Source organism: Motacilla alba, chromosome 10, assembly GCF_015832195.1.
Source record: "Motacilla alba alba isolate MOTALB_02 chromosome 10, Motacilla_alba_V1.0_pri, whole genome shotgun sequence".
Lineage (NCBI taxonomy): Eukaryota > Metazoa > Chordata > Aves > Passeriformes > Motacillidae > Motacilla > Motacilla alba.
Window position 1 is genome coordinate 13,414,948 of NC_052025.1, and position 22,299 is coordinate 13,437,246.

The window sequence follows — 22,299 nt, forward strand, 5'->3', positions numbered from 1 at the left end:
GCAGAGTGAAAACCATTTGGCGTTTCTATCCTGATTCTTCTGGGTGCCTTTAATTAGCATGATTGCTCAGCACAGATTTTGCCATGTTCTTTAGCTCCCCTGGTTAGGATAATTATTCCCCTAGCTCCTTTTGTTCCAATTCCTGATCGCTTACAAAGTCTCCTGTTAAAAGCCATTAAATCTGTAATGTGAGAGTAAATGTTCAGCAGCGTTGTGCTCTCAGCCCCACACGTGTGAGCTTGAGCTCTCGGCCCCTCTCCTGCACTCCTCTGCTCCCTGCCACGTGCTCCGTGCTGTGGCATCCCTCTCTGCTTCCCTCTCACGCTTCCCGCCGGCCATCCCACGTGTCCCACACACAGCAGGTTCTGTGCACACTCTCCCTGCTTTCTGATGGCACTTTTGGCATCACTCAGCTTGGTTTCCTCTGTGCACAGGCTGGTTTTGAGAGTGAGGTTGGATTCTGGGCTGTGGACTGTGATCTCTCACATTTAGTTGCATGTGCAAATGTGGAGGTGCTGTTAGAAGTGTATGTTCTTGTATGTTTTAGTCATAGTATGGGGAATTCTTGCTTCAAGGAACAGCTAAAATAGAGGGGGAGTTGTCCTAGCTTTGGTGGAAAGTAGGGTTTTTGTTGATAGATGATAGAGAAGAGGAATGACTGATTTTCCTCATTTTTTAAGTAAAGTTGTATTCCTCTTTCTCAAGTATAAAAACCTCCAGTGGAGGGAAAATAGGTTTTGGATAGCTGTGTTCCCAGGAGTATCCATGTTGCTGTGCCTCCCCATCTGGAGGCCTGTGAGCTCAGCCTCTACACTGCCCCATCTCTGTTTGATCAGCACATGCCAATGGCTCAAGTGGGGCAGACACACAAAGGCTTGCACAGTGACGTGGTGTGAAATAGGATTGGGCTCAAGTGCTTTAAATGCCTTGTGCATTCAGGTGGGTTGATGTGAGAGGAAGAAGGGAGAGAGGGAGGCTTATTTGCAGACCCAGAATGAAACTGGGGCAGAGAAGGGTCTGGCAGATGTGTGGTTTGTTAAGCTCAGAGCTGATTGCTTGAGCAAAAATTCACAGCTAGACCACTAGCTGCAAAAAGCTTGTCAGAAGTGACTCCTGATCCTCCCTCCTTTGAATGATGACCCCTCATCAACAGCAGACACACATTTTGGGCTTAGATCTTGAATTGCTGCCCTGCTGTGCTGTGCCAGACCTTCCCCACTTTGCAAAGCTTACCCTCTGCTCTGGGGTGGAGTGAGGGTTTCCTTGTACAGCAGCAGCCCCCCCCATGGCTTCTCACTCACCTCATCAGTGTTTTACTGGCTGCAAGGAGCTTTCCAGCCATTTCATACATTCTCTTGCAAAAAACCTACCATGTTTCATGTGGTTTTGGTGGGAGCAAAGCCCCTTCTGCAGAAAGAAGGCAGCCACAAATACCTGACACTCGTTTGGTTGGCACTATCCAAATAGTCCCACAGGAGCTCTGTAGTATCAGCATAAACCCGTGTTTTTCTGTCTTCCCCTGGGAGAGCACAGCTTCCCTGTGCCCTGGGGTGTGTGTTTTAGAGCTTGTGAAATACTGAAAGATACCAAGACATGGTCTTGAAACAAAATCTGGAGCTGGGAGCTCTCCCTTGGGAAGTGTAATAACACCCTTTGACGTATTTTGGTGCAGAAGACAACTTATTTTGAGAACCATCTACTGGGGCAATTATCAAGAGCTGAAGACCTGTGGTGGCAGCTTCGTTTCCAAAGAAATCAGCAAAGTGGGAGCACTGGAGAGACACAGATGAAGAACAATAATTCTGGACAACACAGCATCCAAACAGCTTAAAAGAAATCAACAAAATCTTGTTCCTCGAAACTCCCTGCTGCTCTCGCTGTGTTTTAGCCCTCAGCTCTTCCTGTTCCCATTTACAGCTCCTCTGTAGTGATCGGTGCCTCCTTGCCTGCTGAGATCTCCTGCGCTCCTCAGTTTCCATCCTCAGTTTGTAAACTCCACAAAATCATGTTTTCTCACAGGATGTTCTTCCTGACACTTCAGACTCTCGGGCTTGTACAGCTCCTGGGCTTCCTGGAGGGCAGCTCTGGCCTTTCTAGATGACATAAGGTGTTGCTGGAGCAGATGGCAGAGTAAAGAGCCTTGAACAAGCAAGGATTTATTCTGTGCCTTGATCAGCTCCTCCCATCCTCTGAAGAGCAGGAGAGCATCCCTGGCACTGCCTGGGCTGGGAAGGTCCCAGCTGCAGGCTGCAGCAGTTGTGTGCAATCCTGTCCACCATCTGTGTCTCTTCTTGATGTCTGCTGTGATATCCCAGCCCTCTGGCTTTACCAAGCACTTCTGTCCACCTCTAGAGGCCAGAGCTCCTGCAGAGGATGGGAGCCTTGGAGCTGAAGCTGTTCCCTGTTGGATGTTCAGGACTGTCACTGGTTCCTTTGGAGACCTTGGAGAAAACGTGATCCTTCTTTGTGCCACCGTTTTGCTGCCCGTGTATTAAATATAACAGCTCCTTCCTCCCCAGGGAATGAGTGAGGCATAACAAATTAATGTTTATGAAGCACTTTCCAGCTGAAAAGAACTTCTGAAACAGAGCTGTTGCTGTTCTAACTCAGGGGCTTCCTTTACTGGTTGGCTCTTTGATGTGGTGATCTGTGGTACTGGTGGATCAGCTGTACCATAATTGGAATTAATCAGCAATTAAGGAACACGAGCACAAACCAGATTCTTTCCCAGTGGATATTCATTTCTGGGCACATTAGTCAGTGGTTTCAACAACTCTGTAAAATGCTTAGGGTAACTATTGCTATCTGAAGCAGCTGGGGAACAGAGGCAGTGTCACAGGGACATGGATACCTGTCAGGCAAAGTGGAAATAAGCAGCTCTTGTAGCACAGTGCTTAAATTGGCAGCACTCTGAGGGCTGACTTGAAAAAAAATTAAAAATTGACATAAGAATATATTTGAAAACCAAAGTGATGAAAATTATGCATTACTTGCTCGGATGGGATCTTTCATTCCAGGTCCCTTGGGCTTTGTGGAGCGCAGAGGCAGCGAGAGTGCACAGTGGTGAAAAGTGGGGACTTGTGGAGGCAGGGAGACAGGTTTTTTCTTCCCAGCAGTGAGAATGGTAGAGGAGAAGGCTCCTGGATGTGTCAGTGTGAGCACAAGGGGAGGCAGAGGCAGGGGAACAGCTGGACAATGCCCACGATGTCAACTACCACCAATTTTTAAATACTTTCCTGCAGCGTGTTCTCATGGCTGACCTGTAACCCCTGAGAGTTTTGCCACATGTCTTTGCATGGCCATGGGTATTTCAAGGGACAAAAGAGCCATTCTCCTTGCTCAGGGACCTCCTCTGTGACCCACTGCCACTTAAATGAGGCAGAGACTGTGTCGTGGGTGAGACTGCTGGGTGCCCAGCCTTTCCCCCTTCCCTGGTCCTCTTACAAGTCATTTCACATACTCTGGCTTCAATCTAACAAAAACAAAACCGATGAGGCCCAACTGATCTGGCTGCTTTCCATCATGCAGTGGGCCTCTGAGTGGCTTTAAATAGCTGCACCTCCGTTCAGGCTGGAGAAAAAGCACTGGCTGTTCTTCTGGATAAGAGGGTAGCTTTGGCTCAAATCACAGGCCATCTCAGACCTGAAAATAGCCTTTTTTTTTTTTTTTCTGTCGCCCTTGGTCTTAAATAGATTTTTTTTCCTTCTTATTTTTTATTTTATACCCTGTTAAGTGCTTTCCTACTTTGGGGCTTTTCCTAAGGGGGGATTGGTGGGGAATCTTGGAGCTCTGCCTCCTGAGCTATCAGGCTACATCATTTAGTATCTTGGAACTACTCCATCCATGAAAGAGTTCCAGAGAAAACAAACTTGTGATCCTGGCTAACATGGACGTGGCCTACGTTAGTGGTGGCAACAGTGGAAACGCAGCGGATACTGGAATTCCTCCGACCAAAGGTTTAGTGACTCTTACAAAGCCTTCAAGAGTTCACCCCGTGGAAAGCTGTGAAAGCTGCCCTTTCCTCAAGGAAAAGCTGTTTGGCCATTGAGTGCCTGCAGAATTCTCCTACCCCTTCCTCTGCTCTAGCCAAACATTAGAGAAATTTATGTGGAAACGGGATCTCCTGGATCCAGTTGCTTCTGCTTTTCTCTTGCTCTGAGCCCATCTCCTCCTTTCCTTGCCCTCCAAAACACTTGCAGTGCTGAGATCTTCTGTTTGCGATTTTGGGTTGTGGAAAAGCACAAGAAGATGGCACAAGCTGTAGCTAGAGCTCCATCTAGCACATTCCCAAGAGGTTTCCTGTGACGTCAGATCTCTTTGATTAAAGTGGGAGACTCTTATGCCAGAGGTTTAACCATGGAAAATGAAAACAGATACAAGGTGAGCTGCTGTGGAGGGGAATAAGGACCCTGTTTACATGAAAATGAAGGATTATAAGAATTTCTGTAGCTCTCAGAGCTTTTCTAGTCTAAGAAGAAGTATAATCTACTTGAAGATCTCCTTGAGGTCTGTGTATCAGTGTGAAATTCCTCTGTGGACTGAATTTGCTTGAGATTCTCCATTGTGGTCAACACTGCTGGGCTGGTGTAAATGAGAGGGGATCTGGGCTCTTTGACTTTGCCTTGAACAGTAGAGGAGATGATGTGGTTATCTGCAGCTGAGAGCATCAGGGAGAGCCTCACAGTGTGTTTCTGCTGAGCTTCTGTGACCTGCTTTGTTGTGGCAAGAGAGGCCTTAGGCTGGGCTGCATCTCACCCTGTTACATGCTGTGAGAGGAAGGGAAGAAAGAGAGTTTTGTTTCCTAGCCCAGCAGATGAACCCATCCATGACAGGAAACCTGGGTTGTTGTGTTGCTTACCCCTCAGATATAGACCCAGTAGTGCTGACTTTGACTAAAGGGATGGCTATTTCCTTTGCTCAGGATGTGGGCCAGGCTTGATGGTTTTCATGCTTTCTTTGATGCTATTCATGCTTCATATCTGCGCAGAGAGACAGATAAAATGTACCCTGTTGTTGGAGTCTCCTACTGCTTTTCCTTTATATCATAAATTCTGCTGTAACTCAGAAGAGAGCTCAAAGCTCCTTTGCCTAATGTGAGCTGTGTGGATAGCAGAGTTATGTTTGGCCAGCTTGTTGCCCTTAATTTTCTATTTTTGTTTAACCCATTTTTGCCAGGCGTTACATAGCATCCTGTTGCTTTTCTCATCCATTCCCACAGCAATTTTTATTGCTGTTTCAGAAGCAGTTTCCATCCCTGGGTTTCAAAACTGGTCTGCATCACTCCTGCTGTGGCAGATAGGGATGCCGTGAGGAGTAGTGCATCATTTTCTGCGTCATTCCCTCGCCTCCCCATGTGACAATCCCTGCTGCTCCTCTCAGGTGATGTGGAGCAGCCTCAGGTCTCCAAGACTTCAGAAGCATGCTCTATTTGAATAGCAGCAGTTTTACCAGAAGGCACACAGGGAAGGCAAGGTGAAAATATCTGTTTTTTCTGCTTAGTTTTGCTCTCTCAGTGGAGGAAGTGTGCTCCTGGCAGGGCACTCTCCGTAGACTGGATTGGTATGGGCATGGGGCAGAGTGGCCAAAACCCACTAGCCAGGGTGTTGGGAAACATGAGACAGCTCTGGAGGACTAAGTGGATGGCCAGGGTTGAGGACAAAAACTGATTGCATGGTTTGGTTGCATTCAATTTTCTTGTCCTTTCATTGCCACATCCATCCAGCCTGCTTAGAGAAATGTCCCATCTGCTCCCTCCATCTCAAGCTGTTAGAGCTGCACAGCAAATCTGAGCTCATTCCTCCTTCCCTGTTCTCCAACACTCTCCATACATTGATTCCACTACCATACAATGGCTATTAGTTGAGACAGTATTATGTTTTAATTTAAAAAGCGATATCACTGGAACTGGGAGGAGCACAAAGTTTAGATCTCAGATCCTTCCCAATTTTGTAGGTCTTTGGAGATGTTTTTGATTTCAATCTACAGGGTGGGGATTTTTACCTCCTTACTATTTTCAGGCTTGCATGCTAGAGTTTCCCTACAAATCTACAACCAATGTCAAAGATAGTATTTTCCCTCCTGTTTTCCAGCTAGCACTGACAAATGTGAAACTCCACAAGAGTTATTGTTTTTAAAATTTCCCTAACTGTTCTAGGAAGTTGACCATTTCTATTTCTCCTTTTTTTTTTTTCCTTTTGACAAGAAAGAAAAAAAGAAATGTGAAGCAAAGCCCCCACATTTTTAAAGACATTTCTAAACCAGTTTTTCAGAAGCTAATAGCTGTGTTGGTAGATGACATTTGTCATAGCAGCATCCAAACTCTGAACCTGTTGAGATTCACCCATTTTAACCCTGGACATCTCCGTGAGCATCATCCATCTCACATCTGTCAGCGAAGACATAAACCTAGCAAGAGCCTTGTTGGTTTCTGCTCCATACAAGAGAACGGGGTTAAAGGTAGCAGCACAATAGGGGAAACAGCAGTGAGGAAGAGAGAGAAAACCAGTCAGGAGAGAAGCATGTTGTTTTTCAGATTCTTTGGGGACTTTAATAAATCAGAAGGAGAGGATGCCAAGAGGACTGGTGCTGCATTGCTCTCCCAAGCCAGCGGGGATGTGTGTTCAGCCCTTCAGCTCCAGAAACGTGGGCTGTCCTCCTGCCACTCTCCTCGTCGTCCCTCGGCAGCCCCTGCATGTCAGTGGTGGGTTAACCCCCGCTGCAAAGACCCTGCTGTCACTGGAGATCCCTGCAGCTGGGATTCACAGCACAGCACTGATGACAGAGAGCAAAGCCCTTGGAGTCCCCAGCCTTAAGTCTTGCTGCTCTTTCACATGTCCCTTTGCTGGGGCTGTGTGTCCCCAGTGGGTTTTTAGGTCTGTTGAATGTGGCCCGGCAGAAGTGAAATTGCCTTAATTTAGCAGAGCTAAGAAATGCAAGGAAAATAAAGCAGACAGGAGTTCTCCTCAGAGATACTTGGTATTCTTGAGGATAGACTTTCCCAGCTATCCTTTGGTGGCCATAAAATATATTTATATTACGAAAAACAAAACACGATAAATAGTGACGTTCAGGGATGCCATGTTTATTTGTGTCCCAGTGACTCGGATCACTTTAAACCATGAGAGTTGAGCTGGGCTCTTTTTCACTCTCATTTAGTTTACTAATGATATTTCATCGCTTGGAATTTGCCTATGAATCTTGTTTATGACACATGAACCAGAGCTGAGCCTGGCTTACTCTCCCATGTGGATCAGCCCTTAAGGGCCACTGAGAATAACTGATAGTTTCTCCCAAACAAGTTAAACAGTTCCAAACCAAACAAACAGCTTTTGTCTGCATCCCCAGGTCCATCAAAGGAAACATGTGTTTGATGTGCAGATGGAGTAAGATAGTACAGTGGAGAAATATAAACTGATATAAAAGACAAAATAGACAGAAAAAAAAGGAAAAGAAAAATCTTCTGCCTGGTGTAGTTTTGGTGTGAGAAAATTTCCTAACCTGTTTGAAAATACTCTTCCTGTTGAGATCAATTCTTAATGGCATCCAAGCTGCTCCATGCTGCCCTAGTGATGCCAGAATTGAGTTAACTTAGCTGATTTTTTTCAGGATCCTGTGACTGTATGAGGTGTGGAGTATTTTCTAAAACTTGGATCAATTATGTAGACAAGACATCCCACTAATTTATTGGAAAAACCCTTTAAACCCATAAGAATTTGGTATAGATAAGAGAAATCCCCAAGATCTTGCCATGCATGTCTTGGTTGTGGCAAACAAGTGAATTTCCCTAGCTAGGGCATCCCAAGGCAGATACATTCTGAGGAGATGTTTGATACAGCCCTTTAAAACATTATATTTGCCCTGTAATTTTGTTGGACTGAAGGAAGGAGCTTGCCTATGAGTTCTGCTCCCCTTATTTTTCTTTCTCATCTGGGCAATGTTTCTAGTAAATCCTAATCAGATTTTTTAGAGAGGTGGAGTTGTGTGAGGAGGAGATGCCTCCAGCATGCAGGGGTTGGTATAGATGGGACACCTGGGATGAAAAAAGGTCTGTGAGGTTATGAGAGTCAGGTCTCCCCAGTCTTGAAATGGTACTTTTTAGCTTCAAGAATGTTGTGCCAGATTAGATAAATCATGAGAGAGAAGTAGGCATAGGAAAGAGTCTCCCTATTCCTCACTGTCTGCCTAGGGAAAAGATGGACTAGGTAGGAATTTGGACTTAGTGGGAACCTCTGGAAAAGAGTTGTTCCCAGTTGTCTGTCCAGACCTCTTGCATGCCCCTTGTCCTCAGAGCACTTGTGCCTGCACACTCCACATGAAATGATTGCCTGTTCTTTATGGAAAGACAGAGTGAGGTAGCCCTGCCTGGAGAGGACATTTTGGCTTTAATTTAATGGCAGCCGTTTGCTAGTTATTCATTTGGTTCTTTTTTATATAATCACATGTGTGTCGATATCTCTCTCTTTTTTTCTAGTTTTGCTCTTTTTTGTTTTTTCGTTTACTTTATTTTGCTTTTTTCTTTTTTCTGTTTTTTTTCCCCCTTTAGGTTTCAGAGAAATTATGTTGAATCCAATAAGCCTCCCTGGACATTCCAAACCTCTTAACCAAGGCATTTATGTTGAGGATGTCAGTGTTTATTTCAGCAAAGGACGTCATGGCTTTTAAAAACTCCTTAAAAGTCCCTGTTCTGATGTCAAGTTTATAGGCTGTGCCCTCAAAATGGTGGGAAGCAGTAAGCGTGGTCTGTATGGATTGAGGTCTCCTCCTAATAGGACTCTACAGCCCTGCCTGTACACACGTTAAAGCCAACTGAAACTGTGGTTTTCTGTCACCAGATAACAGGGTTGTTCTTTTCCTCCAATGGTCGCTGTGTTAAATATTCCTGCAAGGCACAACAGCAGCAATGAGAGCAAATAAAGAGAATTAAAACCCAATTGAAAGGAGTCATCCTAATAACACAGTAAATAATTGTACTTTTGCTTTAAAATAAAACACAAAACAAACAAAAAAAAACAACCAAGCCAACCAAACTGACATCTTTAGTCATGTCCTCCCTGCTTGGAGTTTTCCTTGTAAGCTTGTGTCTTCGCAACACCCAGTGAATGCTGCCATCACCTCTTACGTGGCACCGCCATGGGAGGTCTCCCAGAGTGAGCCGAGGCGGGGAGCCTGGAAGAAACTAAAGCAGAACGAAGACTTTTGGTAAGAACAAAGGCAGCCCCGCTCCCAGTTCTTGCACAGAAAATAATGTTGGAAGGAATGAGGATGGAAAGAAAAAAAAAAAAAGTATCTTACTTCTCTGACAGGAAGAGAGTGTGGTTATCTTTGAAGTGCACATATTCTAGGAGGCTTCTTTTGTTTGTCTGTCTGTCTGTGTGTGTTAGAGCGGCTCGTTGGATCTGACTATCTCGTTGTCGTACTCTGGTCTCTCCCTGCTGCTTAAATGATGAGCTTTATCTGAGGAGTTGCCTGCACTTCCCGCATGGATGGAGAATCCATAGCGCAGGAGGAGGGTCTGTGTCCTTGCCAGGACTAGAGCAGTAAGCAAAGTGGAAAAGCATATCAGATGCACGCAGGTCCCATTGCTGGGCCTTTTCCAGCCCCATTTAGCTCTCCCCTCTATTCCCACCCCACTAGAGATTGATTGTAACCCAGTTGCGTACCCAGAACAATCAGCTCAAGGCTGGCTGACTGAAGGAGAGGAAAAAAAAAATATTCTGTTCCTTCTTCACTGGCAAAAACAGGAGTATCGGTCCTGTTCTGGCCGATATTTGTATTCTCTCCCCCTCTCCTATCCCACTTTTGTCTTACTTCATCCAAAGCCTCTCAGATGGAAAAGTAAACCCTTTCATCCTGTCCTAAGAGAAGCCAGCTGCCCTTGTGGCAATTTGCAGGGCTTTTCTTGGACTCTCTGGATGTCACATGAACAGGAAGTACAGATTTGCTCACACTTATCAGTGATAACCTATAAGCAAAGCAAGTTTTCTCTAGAGGACAAAAAATTTTCCAAAAGCTTCAGGTGTGGCCAGATCCTTTTGAGAGGAATATTGGACCAGGAGCTTGCTCACCAGCCACTCAGCTTTGCTTGCCTTCTTGGTGGCCCAAGATGACCTTATTACATCAGGGGTGTCTCTAAATCACCAGCCCTCAAGGGTCACTGCCACTGGAAAGAGTCACAGTCCCTTTCCACCAGAACTGGGCAGAAGCCTCAGAATGGATGTTCTGCTTCATCCTGCCTTTACAGGTGACCTGTATGAACCACCCTGGAGGTTGCCAGGAGGTTTTATTATCAGCTGTCCCATAGGGATATCGCTGGGAATATTCCATTCTCTCGCTTCTTCTCCTGGTTTGTTTGCATAAAAAGGTAAAGTGCAATAGAAGAGTACTGGAGAGATGGTGGCAGATTGCTTTAAGTTAATGGACATGCCTTAGGGGGGCATCTGCATTAGCACGAGGAGACCTGGATCAGGTTGGATGGCTTCAGAAACCATGACCAAATCTCCCAACAACATTTCCTGCCCGCATCGGAGCTGGAAATGCCAGAGGTGCACTGCCAGAGAGGACCTGCGGCTGTGTGCCATGGACACCTCAATTCTGCAGATTCACAGAGTGAGGAGGAGCTTCGCCGAGCGTGTGAATCACTGGGTGCTTGTCTGAACTGAATTTCCCCATCTCCTGGAAGTTGCCCACCTGACCTGGGGATGTCTTGTCCGTCTGAACTGTCTCCTCTCCCTAGCACTGTTCAGGGGACTCTGCTCTCAACTGTGTGTATCAGTCGTAGAGATGCATCTGTGGGCCTGGACCAGAAGCCTATATCCAAACACCCTAGCAGAGGAAGGGTTGAATTTTGCAGCTCAGGTCCATCTCTGCTTAGAAGAAATCCTCCGGACCGTACAACATGATTAAAAGCAGTTCTCCCCACTGTGATCGATGTCTCAATTTGTTTAACACCAATTAAAGTCTCTGGTTCCTCACTGCTGAAAACGAAAGCCAGTCGTGGCTGTTTGCGATTGGTGGCTTTAAGTAGCAAGTCTAAGGATGTTTCTTTTTAAAATTTTATTTTATTTTTGATTATTGTAAATCATTACCTCATTTTCTGTCAATGAGATTCCTCCATCTTTGAGCATTCTTATCTTGCCATAACTATCATCCTGTGCTAATGGGAAATGGGACGGTCCCTTTTCACAGAGACTATAGGGGTGTTCAATGTCTAGTTTCTTAATAAACACTTTATTTTCTAACGAAACAGCTGCACCAGGCCTCTTCTTTGAAGACAAAATAAATAAATGTTCAGAATGACATGTCCTATAGTCTACTTCTTCATGAAATGGTCCACGTGTGGGGAGTTTGGTTTGTTTTCTTCTTTGGTCGGTGCGGAGGGTGGGATTTACAGTTGTGATGGGAACATTGCTCAGGTGTAGCTCTTGCTTCTGTCACTCTCATCAGGCACAAAGATATTTTCTTGCCTGGGAGCTTAGCTGCTAATGGCCTCAGTTGACAACCTGTTGGTTTTTGTAGCATAAAACGGTCATATTCTCAGGGACAAGCTGGTACTGCAGGAGATTGTGACAGGATTTGCCAAGACAAGTTTCTACAGTTAGTGGAAAAAGTTTTATTAGAAGCCTTATCTCTCAGGGTGCTTGACAGCAAAAGATTGTTCTGGCTGCAGTGCTTTTGTTTCAGGATATGCTGTTGCTTTGGGTCTCCTTGTTTGGCTGTGCAAATTGACAAAAACCAGCAAAATTGGCTGTTGGCTGTTGGATTGTTGTCCTCTCCTCAGGAACAATTAACCTCATGTTAAGCTCTCAAGGGTGTGTTTGCTGTAGAGGCAGTGGACTACAGGTGAGCACTGTGCTCAGGTTCCTCATTAGAAATTCATGTCCAGGTGGTTGGATGCTCCAGGAGGAGAGAGGAACCATTCTGCAGTGTGTGGGACTTGGCATGAGGGTATGTCTTAGTTGTGTCTTGGAATTGTTCACAGGAGATGTCACTGATGTAACTGAAAGCTGCTGTGCCAACCTGCAGGTGACAGTGGGCATGAGGACAGGGGTGTGTTTGAGCACATATTGGTGGATGGTGCTGGAACCCTCTTAGAAAACCTGGTGAGAGTTTTGATGAGCAAATAAAAAACATGTTTTCCAGCATCCTTCTGTTCCTGTAACTTCCTGGCATGACTTTCAAGCACATGTCTCAAAATGATGCTGTGGGTGAATTTCCGCATGACCTTCCCTTCTAATGAGTGTGTCTCTAGCAGTGATGGGGTGCTGTGGTTCACAGGATTAGGTGATGGCTGAGACCTTAACTTTTCCAGGAATGTCTGCAGTGCCCAAGACAAATGTCTGTCTCCTAACATAACCTTACACAAGGGATGAGCAGCTGAGCTGCATTGGATTCCATCCCCGTTTCCTTTTTCTTTCTGAGGTGTGGGAAACAAACATGGGGTTTAGAAGAGCTGTCTTTTCTTCTCCACTTCTGCAGGGTCTGTTATGAGATTTCACAGCCCAGAAACATTGCAAACTGTGGTTGATTAGCCAATTACTCAGGCTGCTGCTATGGTCAGCTTTGGTTCACTTTGCTTTGTGTTTCAGGGCAATTGACTCCTTTCGTATGAGTTCCCACAATACTTTTAGTGCTCAGTTCAAAAGGAGCTGGTTTAACTATGGGCTCTGACAGGCATCACAAAAGGGTTGGGCACTCGTTTCTTCTTGTTCTTTCTTCTTGGTTGTCTGTTGCCTGATGTACCCATGTGAAGGTTCCATGCTCTTTGTGACAGCTGGACCAGGAGTTGGTAATGCTGTGCTGCTCTCTCTCCCCACTCTGGCTTCAAATGACTCCTCACATAAAGAGTTATTACTGAAGGAGCTTGGGATGCTGGCTTGGTAGGGTGAGGGCAGAGGACCTCTGGCAGGAATGATCATCTCCTCCTGAACACCACAACCCTGCCTCCTCAGGTCTTGTAGATTGTGGAGCCTGTGTGTGAATAAGCAGAGAAACAAAGTTTTGGCTCATTGCACTTTGACTCTAAAAGGATGGAATGATGTTTCTTCTAGTTCCTGCCTGCAGGTAGCATGACAGGCACAGTGTGTTTCTGTCACTGTAGCTCTCTCCAGGATGGAATAATTGCGTGGGACCTTGGGCTCAGACTTGCTGCAGGGTGTGTGGGATGCTGTAGGTCATGATTGGGGTACATTGAGTTTCTGCAGCTGCTTATCCACATTGCACCGAGTCCTGATGTTCTTTGCTGTTCTTTTGTCTATTTAGATATGCTTTTGAGGAGTCATGCCTTCTCTCACAAGAGGCTTGATCTTGTTTTGAAGGTGGTGGTTTGGTGTTTCTTTCTACCATCAGGCCTTTGTCCTTTCCCTGTGTCTATGTCCTGCTGTCCAGGGAATTCCTGGGAGCTGTAGGGATTCAGATGAAGTTGCTTCTGCTGATTCAGCAAATGCTCTGCTCTGATTTGTACCCAGAACAAGCTGCAGATCCTCAGGGTTAAGCCTGGCATTAGCAGAGGATAAAGAGCCCTAGACACAGTAGTAAAGCTAAAAACCACAGGTTTGGAGGAGCAGCAGCAAGAGAGCACACAAGAAATCAATGCTGAGTGATTTCATTTCTTTTCCTTAACGTTTGGAAGCACTTCTGGTGCTGTTTGTGCAATGAGTCAAAGAGTCCATATTAACCATGCATTTACCAGTGCCTGCAGAGCCTGAGCAGTTGGAAGAAAATGTAACAAACTGTGGGGAAGTACATACAGCTGCTTTGAAGGTGTGGGTGTAGTTTGATGGGAGACCTGCCCACTCTCAGCTGGAAAAGGTGCTTTACCTGGTGAAGCAATGATGTATGTTCTGCTGTTGTGCTGCATTTTGCTTTATCTTCTGTGGTTTCTCCAGTGTTGTCCCCACTACTTTCCTTAAGACAGGCAGGCTCCTTGGTGGTGCCAGCATGTGGTCTGATGCCACAGAGCTAGAATAAATCCCAGCCCACACACCAGTAAATAACTGCAGGAGGATTCCTTTGCAAAGAGAAGACGATAGTTTCTCCAGCAGTAAAGCAGAGTGCAACTGCAAGACAGCTACATTTGAATTTTGGTATTATTTTGAACTCGTGAGTGTAATTGCTGACTAATCAGCAGGAATAAATTTTGGTTGTTCTATACAAAGTGGAGGGATTTGTTCTAAGTGCTGGTTAAATGATTTGCTCTGCTGTTAGTGACTCATTTGTGATCTGTGCCTGATTCCTGCAGAGAAGTTGACTTTCTGTAAGCATTTGTTTATTATTTCAGAGTATTTGGCCTTTTTTCTCCAAGATCTTACTTCAAATATTCAGGTTGTGTGGCAGGTGTTGGTTTTGCTCTTGGGTTGGGTGAGTGAATGTTTCAGACAGGTAGTCAGAAATGTAACATGCAGAGATACCCTTCAATCATCTGTTTTTTGGGGCTGTCCCTAACCCTAGGTTTCTTTTTCATATGTTGGGATTAGTACCATCCTGACAGGTCTTTCTGCAGGCAAGAAAAACTGTCACTGCCTGGGCCTCTGAACAGTAAAGAGCTTGTTTTCAGAGCAAGTAGCTTTCCTGGCTCCTGTCAGAAGTCTGGGAGCAGCCTGTGTCTGACCTGTGTGTGGGTTTCCATCCACTGGTGGCAGAGCAGCCACTGCTGGAGGTCAGGCTCATTCATGAGGAGTCAGGGAGAGCCAGACTGGAGCTGCATTAGACTCAGTAAACTGCCAGGATGTCTGAATAAACTGATTTTGGCCAGGTCATCATCTTAAGTGAGTCAGAGATGTGTCCAGGCTGTTTATTAAGATAATTGGGAGAGGGAGGGAGGGAGGGAGGGAGGGATGCTTATAGTCCATGCTTACAGTCCATGGACTAGGCTGGTGAGGTGGTGGAGTATATTGCAACATCTGATACAAGAGAGAGGGAGCTCCTGGTCTTGCAAGCTGATGTATCTAAGGCCTGGTCCTGCCAGGATTCAGTCCCTAGTGCCACTGTCAGGCATGTACAGTGACATCATGCTAATGCACATTTCAAGCATCACTGGTGCAAAGGCAATTTTAGAGATGTTCTGGATCAACAGAGCATTTTGGGTTTGCTGTATCAGTGCCAGGCAATAAGTGGGGATGAGAGGAGCAGCTGTGCACGGTCACCTCTTCCTTGATAGTGCCTGGTCCAGCCCCCTGTAGGCTTCTGAAGATGGCTGCAGGTTTGCTTTGCGCTTCCTGGACACGTTGGTTTATCGGGTGGTCCCAGAGGGTTTGGAAGTTTAAACATTTAAGCTCCAGTCACATGCTCAGCACTGCTGGAACACCTCCAGAGATACAAGTCCCCCAAAGCCAGCACATCTCACCACGCACAGACGTTGCAGGTGACTGAGAAGGGCCTCCCTTAAAGACAGGTAAGTGACATTTTTTCTCCTTCTAGGGAGCTATTGTTTGCAATGTGCTGGATTCCAGCCTCTAGGAATTATTTTGATGGATCTGCTCTGAATGCATCAATGATAACTGACTGCATTAGACAGTATCAGTGGGAAACTGTCAGTCACTGCTCAGGAGAAGGCAGAGGCTCTTCTGGCTGGAAATGCTGCAGGTCTGGCACTGTGTGGGAGTGGAAAACCAGAAGAGCCAAGTGCTGCTGGGGGCTGGGGCTAACGCCCACGGCTGCTCCTGTTTGGCCACCCGGGTCAGGTGTGGCGAAGGAGGATGTAGCCAGAATGCCAGCAGGTATGGCAGAGCTGTGGGAGGTGTTTGGCATAGCCGCTGACTCCTTAAAAGCACTTGAGAGCACAGAACTGCAAGGGTGGCTACTTGATGATCGTGCCAGTCTCTCATTTTCATTAGTAATCAGCCAAAAAAAAGGCTGTGGTGTGCCTTAACCCTCCTGCTTGGGGTCAGCAGCGCATCCAACATAGAGAGAATGCCTTTTCTTCAGCCATATGACACGCTTACCACTCAATCCCAGCAGATCTTACAGCCATGGCTTCAAAAAAAGGTAACTAAATCCCTGACCATGTATCTTGGATGAAAGTTATCATCCTGTGACTAGACTGAGCTCAGTTTAATCTTGTTAACCTCACAGTGGACTCTTGGGAGTTGGGTAACATTCTCTGCAGGTCCTTAAGCTTCTCTGCATGGCTGTAATGTGTGAAGCATCTCATGTTTTGCCAAGTTTCCTTTTCTGGATTCAGTGGTGCTGGCATGAACCTCAAAAAAAGAAAAAAGGGCAGAATGATATCAATAGCAGTGTCACAAAGGGAGGTGAATATCTCTCACCAAAAAGACAGAGTCATCCTTAGAAAACAAAGAAGACTCCTGAGCATAAAAGATATTGTCATATACACCCAAATAGGTAAAGACTGACAATGTCCCTTCTAAGGAGGACCTCTAAGACTCAAAAGCAAGGAAATATGGTGATCATCAGCTGTAGATACAGCACAGACTGAAACCTGGCTCTGTGATCTGAAAGAGCCACTGAAATCAAACGTCTGCACAAGAATCTATTTGGATGATGCCCTGAAGGGCTGGTTCAACCCTTTGGGGCATGTCTGTGCCCTTAGTTCACAGCAGTGTGCTGCTCAGTCTGTCTTCCAGCTGGGCTGCTGGTGTGCCAGCACAGGGAGGGAGCCATCCCACAGCTTGCTGGACATGAGCCACTGAGGGCTCCAGCCCTCCCTCTCTGAAACCTCTCCACCTCTCGTTTCCCTGTGCTCCCTTCTGAGTAAGAACAGGTCCCCACTGCTTGGAGCTTTCACCAGATCTCACCCAGCCCCATGCTTAGGTTCCCGACCAAGAAACCAGAGGATGGTCATCTCTTCAGTGGGAAAGGAAATGCCTTTGGCATAAGATCCTTGGAGCTGTCCAAAGTGGTGTCCTTGTCTGGAGAAGTAAGTAGATGCCTGCTGATCATGATGCAGGGGTGTGTGTGTGTTTGTGTTTGTATGTGTAGTAGGAATCAAATATTCATGTTGGAAAGGTGGTGTTGGATTTCCAAGGGAAGAAACACATTCATTAAATGTGATCCACAGCCCAAGGCAGAGGATTGGAGGTCGGGATGGTAAAGCCTTGAGGGGATTAGGCTGTGACATGAAGGTAAGTTTTTGCTGCAGCTTCCCCATCTGCAGTTCTGTATGAATGATTTAAGTCCCCACAGTCCACTGACAGTGTCCATGCACTGGGACTGACAGGGATGGATGACAACAGCCTGGCTCTGACCTGGGTGTGATTCCACACAGCAGCTCTGGAGACCCTCAGCAGCACATCCCTGTGTCCTAGAAACTGAGCTGGGGTCTCTCACAGAGCTCAGAACAGCTGCTTGGGTTTGGGAAGAAGCAGGGAGCCACAAAGGTCCTTTCCCAAGGGACATCCAAGCCCAAGTGCAGGCAGCACACATGCTGCTCCCTGCTCCCTTAAAACCCCCTGAAAAAAAAGACTCTTTGTTCTAGGAGATATAGATTATATATATTTTAAGGCTCCATGAATCATTCATAGCCCAAAGATAAGACTGAGCATCAGAGCCAAGGAAAGGCTGAGGCTGTGAGGCGAGGCAAGGAGCCTTCCATTATGTATTGTACTCAAACTTGACCTGGCAGTACCTCCTTGAAATCTTGCCTTTGCTTTGGGAAGCCCTCTTTTTCTCCTAAAAATCTGAACTACTCACCTGCTTTCAGTAGATAATTGTAGGAAGAACATAATCAGCTGCCTCCCTTGCCGTGCAGCTTGATGGTTGGCTTTTGAAGAGTTAAAGTGTATGTCCAAGTGAACATGTGAGAGCACAGTGGGGCTGTCAGGAAAAGCATGGACATGTTGGCTTGGAAGGAGAATGAAAGAGTCCTAGGGATGCTATGGGATCAAGCAGGGTTTAAGGATTAACACTTAGCCTGGCAAACAGTGTCATGTAGGGATTATTGAATGGCTTGGGAAGTGAGTCTGGGTGTTTTCTGACTGAGCCAAGCACTTCCAGGCTCAGTGTGGCACAAGCCAGCTGTGAATAAGGGCTCCTGCTCACTTGTGGTCACTTGGTGGTCAGCATGAAATGGGTTTGTGGGTGTGAGCCTCGTGCCTGGCAGGCAGATGTCCTTAGCTCAGAAAACATCTCTGGTTTCTTGGAGAGAAGCAAATGCTGATGATTAAATCCAGAGTGTGGATTTTATGAGTATGGCAGAGTATGGCAGTGATTTGTGGTGTCCTGACCTCTTGGCAAGAAGAAATGGCCAACACAACCTGTCTGGACAGCAGCAGAACTCACAGCCAAAAGAGTGGAAAGGGAGGAAGAGGGACTGCTTGTTTGGTTTATTTGCTGTTGTTGTCTGTTTGATTCTGTAATCTAAGAGAAGGGCTGGAAGTTGAGCTTTCACTTTATAAGATCATGGTTTTCTTTCCTATATCAGTTGTATTACAGTAAAAATTCATGTTCTGCTTGTCCTGATTGAATGGCAAAATGTTGTACCAGAGCAGTAGGAAACTCTCATGTTGCTCTGCTATTTTCTTTTTAATTACTGTCACCAATTCATTGGCAAGAGTAATCTTATTGCTCAGGGCTGGAGACACCTTCCCTTTCCATCGCTATACAGTCCCAGGGCTTGTAAAATGCACTTTTGGCAGTAAGGTGAAATAAAGAGAGCTTCATTTATTTGTTACATTTCATTCATGCCCAGAAGTTTATGAGGCCACAGTCTAGCCTGGGTATCTGGTATTGTCCAAGTTAAAAATAACCCCACTTTGCTCACTCAAAAGTTGTTTTTCACCCGGAACCTTTCAGGGCACTGCTTGGCCCAACAGCAGTGACAGAATTAGGGAGAGAGTGACCAGGGGTGGGGTGGGGTGACAGGCACCCCACAGGGTCAGGTAAGTGGCTGAATCAGAGCATCAGGGCTGGCAGCTGATAGTTTGCAGCAAGCAAACACCACGACATGCAAGACTGCTGCAAAAACTGGGAGAGAGATGATGTGGAAACATGTGCTCTTTCTAAAACTTTTATTTTTTTAATAGAGAAAACCTTTCAGGCCCCTTTATAATTCATAATAAAGAGCAGGTTGAAAAGAAGGAGAGGGCAAATGAAGACAGTGAGGCTTGCTAACTTCCTTTAAAGTTGGAAGGTCACCTTTAAAAATGGATGAATGCAGCATTTGGAAGAAGCTCCAAGGCACCAGGCCTGGGGTTCAGCCCTAGAATAGGAGGCAGAACAAAGATGAAAAGAAGAATCCAGTTGGGATCTAGGAATAGCTGCAGAGCTGCAGATCCCCGTGGTGGACTTGGGTGGAGGCGGTGTTTGAGGGAGCTTCTCTGCCCGCTCTCAGACAGCTGCAGTGGTGCGTGGTGATGTGCTGGGCAAAGTTAAATTTGGAGCTGGATAGCCAGCTGGACTGCACAGGGGCACAGGGATGGGTGCTAGCACTGTGGGAGCAAGATTGGGATCTGGGATAAAATTAAAGCACCGCCGGCCCAGCTGCATTCAGGGATGCTGGGTAGCTCTCCAGCTGTCTTGCCTGGTTTGGCTGTGTCCCTGCTGACCTTTCCCCCTTCCTGGGACTCTTCAGGGAGTGGGAAAAGAGTGATCACAGCAGGAATCCTGGTGATGACTTGCTGCTTCCCAGTGCCAGCCCTTCCCACCTTTCCTTGACACAGGCTGAGCTGTCTGGTGGGAACAGGACATAAGGGGAGGAGTGGGGAATGCATTGAGTGACCCTGGTGTTGGTCTCAGCTGCATCTGCCCTGGGCAGAAGTTCCCTATGTCAGGGGAATAGTTCTTAGGATTCAGCTAAGAACTGAACACATTTCATATTTAAGCAATTGCCTGTCTTTCCCTCTGAGCCAAGACGCAGGGGCATCAGACACATGCTATCTATTGCTTATTAAGTGGTTTAACAAGCCCAGCTAATTACAATGTACTCAAGGATTTTGTAGCTTATGAAGGCAGTCCCTGTTTGTTTGTGTCAGTGCTTTAATACATTAATACACCAATTAAGCCTCGGGAGGTGCGTGTGCTCACACAACTTTACATATGGGGAGGCATGTTGATGGTTTTCATGTCAGCTGGGGCTTCTTTGGTTGTTACAGCTCCAGCTCTGAAGGGATGCTTGTGGTTTTACAGCCTTGTCACTGGAGGGACATGCATCTCCTACATAAAAACATTGTTCTCCCTGCCCAGAAATATGTTGTTTTACAAGACTCAGGCAGACATGGGCACTCTGTTGTTAAGGTTTCCTTCTCTCAGGCAGGCCTTGGAGAGTTTCTCGGTCTCTTTCCTTCTCAGTGCTGATGATACAGGCAATTTGTGCCTGAAAGTGTTGTCTTCTCTGCCTCAGTCCTGAGAGGTCAGCAGTGGGAGCTGCTGCCTGTGACATATGCATTTATTTGCAAAGGGCGCAGCACATTCATTAAGGCACACGGTAACGAGCAATAATCAGTGCAGAAGGAGCGCAGCATGAGCCAGTGCAGGGATGGGCTGGAGCAGGCAGCGAGGGTCAGAGGTAAAAGCCTCCTCAGAGCACTCACAGCTCAATGAAAAGAAAGCAGTCCTGGGGGGGAGGAGAAGGAGAAATGACAGATTAAAGGAAATTGAGCAACTGTAATAAATACACTTGAAATTGAAGTGATTATATTCCCTGTGGAGCTGAAGTGCTGGGGAGGGTCTGCGGAAAGGGCAGCCACACAAAACCAGTGGCCTTTTGGAGAGCTGGCTTACAGGGAATGCAAAATGAGTGCAGGAAAGCTGGCTGGGCTTTAATGCAGGTCTTTCAGACACAGTTGGGAAGGCTGCCCTAAACATTCACTCTAGTAAAAATAAAGATAATAAAAGGCAGGATGATGGGACTGACATACACCAGGCTGGCTAAGCCAGAGACTGGAACCATAATGGAGCACTGCTGAAGTATCACAATGAAAGGAGAGGGGAGGAAGAAGAATGCAGGAGATAACAAAGGGGTGGAAAACAGCAGCCATACAGATGCTGAGGGTGTATTTCAGGCAGGGAAGTCCTTTTGCACACAAGCATCTCAGAGACAACAAAACTGGCCTCACATCAAGGAGGGGTTTGGACTTTTGAGGAAAACAGGGATCTGGTACAGAGAATGTGGAGGAGAAAGTGTTTATCTTGAGAGTGATATATGGAGTACTTACACAGATGACAGAACAAAAGCCAGCTTGAATCTGTGATAAGAGGAGAGAAAGATTATTAAATATTTTTCATCTGCCAAAATTGCATCCAACTTTATGGAGGATGAAGAGTTCATATCAGTGACCAGCTGTTCAAGGGCACGGGACCAGGTGAGCATCCTCTACAGATGGAGAGCACATCCTGAGGGTATGCACACAACTTGCCAAGCTCTTTGCTGACATTTTAATTTGCCTGTTTAAAATTGGGCAGATGGATGAGAGTTGGAAAGTGGTGGACATAATGGGGACAAGAGACAGACCAGTGAGTTTGGTGTTTGCTCTGGGAAATTCTTGGGAATCTTCTTAAACTTTAAAGGATGTTGTGGGAGAACACCTGGAAAGCAATGCTCTGTGAAGGCCAAAGAAATGTGGCTTGAAGGAGTGGGAGGTCACACTTAACTAATCTATTGGCATTTCCTGAGGAGCTCACTGCCACCATATCTGAGGGAAATTCCACGGATAAAGTACACTGAGGTGTTCCACAAGTATGTGACAAGGACCGGGCATCTGAAACTAATGACTAGGGGTAGAAGCATTGACAAATGCATCGACAAAACAAAGAACCTGTCTAGAAATCTACCCTAAGAGCAAGAGACAGAAAGGAGTTGTTGCTAAAAGTATTTCCAATTGGAAAGAGGTAGGAAGTGATGTGTCCTGGAAGTCACTGTAGTCACCTGTGTTTTTCTTGATGTCTGCTAATGATCTGGAAGAAAATGCTGAAGGCAGGAATCAGAGGCCTCTCTGCTGTAGCATCGTGGACTGAGGGATTTTTCACCAGCATGGACTGTGCTCAAGGTCCCAAACAGAGCCAGAGCCTCTCCTGATTTGGGATGTGTTTGAGAGAGGAATCCCTAGAGAGAGAAATGAAGCAGAGAGAGAGAGAGAGACTGCAATTTATGTCACAGAGAAACAGCACTACCCATTAAGAAAGGATAAATGAAGCAAACTGGGCAGCGTAGGACTTTTTTGTTTGTTGAACTCTTTCCAGAAATGAAGATGTGATTTTTAACAGCTCGGTAATTATTCATTCCTTGGTTATTTTTTATTTTTTTATTCTCTCTCTACAATTCCAGTTTCTAGTTTGGAGACCTCAGATGACTTGATGTGAGCTCTGTTTGCAGGAGAATTGCAGCCTGGCTGTGTAAATGCAAGTCTG

General features: G+C 46.1%; 1 protein-coding gene across 3 annotated transcripts in view; it reads left to right on the plus strand.

The window, feature by feature from the left end:
• Positions 1 to 22,299, plus strand: part of NTRK3 (neurotrophic receptor tyrosine kinase 3) — a 216,634-nt gene that overhangs the window by 128,323 nt on the left and 66,012 nt on the right. The window contains exon 13 of one of the 3 annotated variants that reach the window (XM_038146718.1): positions 8,543 to 11,292. The exons of the other annotated variants lie outside the window; for them this stretch is intronic. Within the exon in view, the coding sequence (XP_038002646.1) occupies positions 8,543 to 8,661 (119 nt within the window). The 3' untranslated portion in view covers positions 8,662 to 11,292. Of the gene's footprint in view, positions 1 to 8,542; positions 11,293 to 22,299 lie in introns of those variants that run through there. 3 annotated transcript variants of the gene reach the window in all.